This window comes from Fukomys damarensis, unplaced genomic scaffold (genome assembly GCF_012274545.1).
Source record: "Fukomys damarensis isolate Sample0158 unplaced genomic scaffold, DMR_v1.0_HiC HiC_scaffold_12, whole genome shotgun sequence".
Classification (NCBI taxonomy): domain Eukaryota; kingdom Metazoa; phylum Chordata; class Mammalia; order Rodentia; family Bathyergidae; genus Fukomys; species Fukomys damarensis.
The window spans coordinates 12,435,322-12,441,796 of NW_022900924.1; the positions used below are offsets into that span (position 1 = coordinate 12,435,322).

General features: G+C 53.3%; 1 protein-coding gene across 2 annotated transcripts in view; it reads left to right on the top strand.

The window, feature by feature from the left end:
• The first annotated feature begins 1,447 nt into the window (after positions 1–1,447).
• Tesc (tescalcin) overlaps positions 1,448–6,475 on the top strand; it is a 34,760-nt gene continuing 29,732 nt past the window's right edge. For both annotated transcript variants that reach the window (XM_010604101.3, XM_010604100.3), the window contains exon 1: positions 1,448–1,715. In XM_010604101.3, coding sequence (XP_010602403.1) covers positions 1,463–1,715 — 253 coding nt within the window. In that variant the 5' untranslated portion in view covers positions 1,448–1,462. The remainder of the gene's footprint in view (positions 1,716–6,475) is intronic.

The following is a 6,475-nucleotide window of genomic DNA, read 5'->3' on the forward strand; positions in this document are numbered from 1 at the left end:
TCCTCACCCTCGGGTCCTCGCTCCTTTGTTCCCTCCTGTCACAACAGGCATCGTTCCGAGTCCTCATCGGCTCTGTCACCTGCCACCCCCTCCAGACTCGCAGCTCCCCGCGAGCAGAGGACTGGTGGCCGTGTTCCTCTCTGGACGTGGCTTCTGTTTGCTGTGAGAACCCAGGAGGCCTACGTGGCAGGGGTGAGGTCCCGGGCACTTTGTAACCCGAGGTGTTGCCCCCTTCCCCAGCCGGCCTTGGCCATGCCACCTTCCCGTGTGTCTGCTTGCTGCCCCACACGCTGGGCACCCTGGCCTTCAACACAGAGGCGGCCCCACCAGAAATAGGCCGAGCAGGCACTGCCCACACAGGGCACGAAGGTCTGCACGCCCACTCCCTCCTCCCAGCCTGATCTCCCGTTGATTGATTTGCAACATAAACATGCAGGCATCGCTGCTGAGCTGGGAAAACGTCCTACTCAGGTTGTTAAAATTCTTATGCAAAGCTGAGCCCAGCCATCCTGGTGGCCTTTGAGTTTTGTTTCTGAGCTCATCTCTCCCACTCAGGGATGGACTTGGCCCCGGGATCCTGCATCAGAGCCAGGCCCACCTTGAGCTCACCCAGAAGTGGCCCCGCTCCCACCTCCAGTGCCTGCCCACTCATGGGGTCCCAAAGGAAATGACAGGAGGGCTCTGGGAAAGGTGGAAGGCCTGCTTTTCCTTCAGAACAGCTCCACAGGCTTGTCTCTCAGATGCCAAGAAACTGTCAGCAGGAAAAAGAAAAAACAAATCTGCAGACCCAGAGTTCAGATCTTACAGGAACTGCTACTGTTTATCAAGTGCCTGTCACCTGCCTGATGCCAGGCCATGCAGTTCTTCTGTGGCGGCCGATGGAGCCTCCCAGGACCCCTGATATTTTCCCATAGTATAGCTGAGGAAATTGAGGCTCGGGACACGAAGTGGCCATCCCAGGTGACAGGCGGATGGGAGGCAGACTTGGGGCTCCATTGCTGGTCTCACCCGGATCGGACCTGTTCACACAGAGAGGAATCAGATGTGGAGGGAGGGAGGGCCGGGTGGCCCAGGCTGGCCCGTGGGCATGACGCTGGATCTTTACCAGATTCTCACCCTGGGAAACGCTCTGTCCTTGGCCATTACCACATCCGTATGGTGGCTTTCTGAGGAACCAGATAGATTCTGGGCTCTCCAGAAGCTTGGAGTTACCCAGAGGCCACTTGCAGACAGGGAGGAAGCGCTGACGGGGACCAGGTGGTGATCAGCACGTGCTGCTGTGGTACCCACTGACCAGGTGCTGGGTACTGGCCATGCCATCCTCATTTTTCCGCTCCCTGTGCTGGCCGTGGCCATCTCCTGGGGTCCTCGCAGTCTGTGACTCCGAGAGAGAGGACACAGGGCTGCCCAGTTCCTCTGGGAGGGGCTTCAGGGCTCTCCTCGGAATCCCAGCAGCAACGGTATGTTCCATAGGCAAATCACACTCTGTAAGAAAGTGATTAAAACAATCACAGTTTTATTTTACCATAATGAAGGCCAGTGGTTTCTTGGCAGAAGAGGACAGTGGGGGCTGGGGAGGGCTGGCGTTCCTGCGGCTGGGCTCTCTGGGCAGGCAGGGGTGTTCCAGCTCTGGAGCTGTCGGCACGGTGCTGAAGACGGAAGGCGTGCCCAGGTGACCCCAGCCTCTTCATGTCCAGGCTGTCCCTCCCCACTCGGTGCGTACGGCGTGGACGCTTGGGACCAATGGCGAGCAGTGGGCAGAACTCTGGGCCTCACTCTGGCCCGTGCTGATAGTTGTCCTTGTCCAGCTGAGCTGCATCATCTTGCAGTGAGAGCCACAGAGCAGGGCCCTGGGGGCAGCTGTGTGCTGGTGCTGGCCTGAGCACAGCACCGTGATCCTGCTCTATGCCCTGCTGAGCCACCTCGTCCAGCCACATCCCTCTCTGAGCTGCCAGCCCCACCCCTTGAAAAGGCAGCAGGTGACGGTGTCTGCAGTCCTTCAAGGGGTATAAGACAGCGGCTGCTATTCTGTGGACACCGGATGTCAACCATCTTCCGTCTCCTGAGAGCCCACTGAGGGCTGGGCTGTCATCATTACCAGATTAGAGATGGGGAAACTGAGGTTCAGGCACATGAAGTGACTGCCTGAGGTCATTTAGATGCCAAATTCAAATCCCAAACCTGGCCTTCTGGTGGAGTTCTCAATGCAGGGAGAACCTGCCCCTCCTACCTGACAGAAACCCCCCAGGATCCAGAGAGGCTCCAAGTCTGCAAGTCCTGATACCTGGGAGGGGCGATGTCACCTCATAACTAGTGTTCCCCACACGTGCACTCTGTTGGCAAAGGGACGGTTGTCCCTTAAGGCAGGCAGGAGTGATGCGGAAAGTTCTAGAACACGTGTACCCGTGGGGGGCAGTGTAAGGGTGCTCGTGGGTGGCACAGCTGGCCGGAAGAGGCGTGGTCTTCCTGGGGCTCACGTCTGTCCCCAGAGAAGCTTGTGCTAGCCCTGTGGGGACGCATGCAGGCCACCGGGGCCTTCATGGCAGAATGGATTGGGAGTAATTAGGTCCCTGCTGCATCTTCACCCTCCCCGCCAGCAAGACGGCTTTGCTCAAGTTAATGGGCCTGGGAGTGCAGCAGGGACTTCCTGACACTCAGGCCCACAGCTGCACCGTGCACCTCAATGAAGCTTTGGTGTTGGCAGAGCACTTGATTTCTGGTGGCTTCAGCAGAGGGAGTGAGGTGCCCACTGCTCTGGGAGAAAAGTCAGGGCTGCCTCTGCCTGGCTGGGGTCACAGTGCAAGGTGAGGGCCCAGGGGAGGAGCTGGGCACCTTGGTGCTGCCAGCTAGACTGTCGCTGCTTCATTATTAATTCATAAAGCCTGAAGGTCGAATGGGTGATTTCTCCTGGTGGCTGCGGTTGCCTTAAGCCCTAGGACAAAGAGGCGCTTTGTTGTGCCTGCAGTGTGACCTTTGAAGGTGGGCGCGCTGTCAGAGCTGGCCTTCCGTTCTGGGCATGGCTCCCCGGAGGTGACCGAGCTCAGAGAAGGTTCTGAGTGCCTCAGTCCTGGTGGCAGGCAGGAAACACAGGTGCTAATTGGGGCTAAGTCACAGGAAGTGCTGGTTACACCCCAGGGTGGGCTGTCAGAGGGGCCTAAGCCCCTCCTCAGCCCTGATGCTAGGGTCTCAGTGAGCAGAGCCCCTCCGAGGAGCGCCCAGCACTCAGGCTGTGCCCAGCCACTAGTTCTGGGGGATTCCCTTGACTGGGCCTCATGTAATCTTGGGCTCTCAAGCCAGGCTCCCGAAGTGGCAGGTGGACGGGCCCCTCCCCTTCGTCCTTTATCAGCAGATGGACGTGAGTTTGAGTTCTGACACTGCCGCTTACTGTGTGGCAAGGCACTTGGTGTCCCTTGGCCTCAACTTCCTCATCTGCAAACTGGGAATCAAAGAACAGTGTCGTTGTTGAAGATGAAGTGAGAATCTGAATAAAGCTTGCAGTGTATCCCAACTGCCAGTAGTTAGTTGTTGACAAGTACAGGCTGAGCATCCCTAATGTGAAATCCAAGGTGCCACAAACCCAAGCTCTAAGGGCCGGTACAACACCACAGTGGAAAATTCCACCCTGCCGTCTTGGGAGGGTGGTGTCAAGGCATAGGCACAGGAAACATTGTGTAAGATCTCTCAGTCACATCTATATAGGGAGCATAAGTCGGTGTTGTTTAATGTTGGTTGGTAGCAATCACTTGAGGTACATGGACTCATTTTTTTTTTATTTTTAAAAAGCCTACAGAATTGGTTTTGTTTTAGGCAGACATTGATTCTTCTATATGGGTTTTTTTTCTTCTTTATTAGTTTCCATGGATTTTTCAGTAAGGCTCAGTGAGTTATAAGCTTTGAAGAAAGTTCCGCATATGTGAACAATTGATCATTTGGCTGAATATAAAATTTTAGATTGTTGGATTTTTTCTCTCAGTATTTCATTTTACTACTATTGAGAAATCAGCTCTTTGTCTAGTTAATATTTGCTTATAGAGACCTATCTTTTCTTTGTAAGTTTTTGTTGATGCTTTGTGTACGCTGCCTCGCTGTGGACTTGTTTGTATGTATTCTACCTGCAGCTGCTGTAAGCTGTTTCATTCTAAAGAAAACTCACGTCTTTCTCTATGAAATATTATCTGTCTCTTGGGGCCGAGGATTTAGCTCAGTGGTTCCTCCACCTGCCTTGCAAGCACAAGGAGTTCAATTCCCTGGTACCAAAGGAAAAAAAAAACTGGAAATATTATCTGTCTCCTTTCTTTTTATCATCTTCATTAGTAGTTTGTGTTAGAAACCTGTTGGGCCATCTTTTTTCATCCTGAATGACTCTTGACTTTTCCCCCCTTGAACCCAGAGCCTTAGAGCTGAGCTACATCTAGCTTTTTTCTTCATTTTTAAAAAAAATTGAGACAGTCTCACTAAGTTGTAGGAAGATTGAGTTTGCGATTCTCCCACCTCAGCCTCCGGATTGCTGGATTCCAGGAGTGTGCCACCACGCCTGGCCGATGTCATTCTTTACCTCTCTTCTAATTCTTTAGCTATTACAACTTTGCTGCCTTGACCTACCAAGTTTTTAAAAATGTACAATGCCATTTAAAAAAAAAGTGCTATGTGGCTTCCAAATTCACTTTTTCACAAAGTACTGTCTTTCTGTTCTTTGTAGTGATTTAAGGCTGTTGTGGCCTCTTCTGTTTCACCCTTTAGGGATGTCGTTCCTTGCAGAGACTGTCTGCTAACTCTTGCACATGGGAGTTCACTGGCTCCTGTGCTTTGGGTTTTGGTCACTAGCTCATCTCTGATGAGCCGCTCATCCTGGTGTTGGGTGCTTGGCATGTGCTGTCCGAAGTCCCTGAGCCTTTTCCCCAGTTAGCTAGCCAAGGCCTGGTGAGGAGGCTCGGTGGTAGAGCGCATGAGCAGGTCCCAGTTTCCGCTCCAGGACTGCCGACAAACAAACAAAACAATCGGCAGCCCCAGTCAAGTTGGGTTTCCTGCACCATCGCCGTCCAGACTTCTGCCCCAGGTGTATCGCAGGCCTCAAGTTTTGATGCCTCATGGGAGCCTCCGCTTTGCCCTACCGCCTCCCGGCACACAGTCCTTGTCGCTCTCTGGGCCAGGGGAGAGCGTTGTATGTGGCGACTTTGCGTGGGGATGGGGACAGGTGCTCGCATCTGCAGGCTTCGTGAGTCACTGGGTGGGCTTGACGTCCCTGCCTTTCGCTCTCGGCCTGGGACCATCTGATCCCCGACAGCTCAGCCGCGTCTGTCACTCGCCCTGCTGGGCCTCGGTTCCCCCCGGCACCTGGACAGGGCCCTTCCCTCAGATGCAGTGGCGTGTTTTTCTCATTTCCTCCAAGGTATGGTGTTGAGTGGTGAGGCGAACCTGGATCACTCAGGATGGCAGGAGCAGGAGTCCCTTGTCTTAATGTCCTGTGCAACATGCCCTGTCCCCAGCTGAGTCTGTCCCCACTTCATCTGGCCTCACCATAAATCTGGAGCAGAAGACAGCTCTTGAAGGATTCGAAAACCACTTCCTTGGATGCTCTGAAAGACGCCCACTCGCCGAAGCTCCAGTGATTCACAGTAGCTCCCCCCCCCACTGTATCTTGAGTCTTTTTATTAAAATGGAAACATCTTTGTCTCCTTCGTCACAAATGATTTGCATTCATTGTTCCAGGCATTTCTCGGTTTGGGCATGAAGCATAGCAAGTGATTATGAGGACAGGTTTCGGAGTCACAGACCCAGGTTTCAGCCTCCCTTCTCCACTTACAGCCGAGTGACCTTCGGCCAGTGACTCAAGTTCTCTGAGACTCAGTTTCCTGGTCTGTAAAGTGTGTGTGACAGCTAGGCTAGGAGGTGTGGGCTCTGTCAGAGGACTCGGTGAGCTAGTGCCTGCCCAGTGCTTGGCTTAGTTCCTGCTTCTGAGTCAGTGCTGACACTTGGTAGTTACCATTACTGCTATAAGGCACATGGTAAAGAATAGAACGTGGTTGTGGGAAGGTGAGCGTGGATGAGTGAGCAGACTGATTTTCAGAGCCACATGCACCCACTCTGACAGCTTTCTGAGCTGCCTCATTGCTCACAAATATATATATCACTTTCTCTGTGGCGCTAGGGATCAATCCCAGGGGGTGCTGAGCTACACCAGCCCTTCATTTTGAGACAGGGTCTCGCTGTGTAGCTCAGGCTGGCCTTGAACTCAAGATCCTCCTCTGTTAGCCTACCAAGTAGTTGTGATTACAGGCGTGCACCACCGTGCTCAGCTCGAGTAGGGTGTGTTCTAAAATCAACTCAGTTTACTCTGCCCCTCCCAGGGATGCATTCTGTTCAGAAAAAGCTCACAGAGGGCTGGGGATTTGGTTCAGTGGTACAGCGCCGGCCTAGCTAGCACAAGGTCCTGAGTTTGATCCCCAGTACCAAAAAAAAAAAAAAAAAAAAAAAA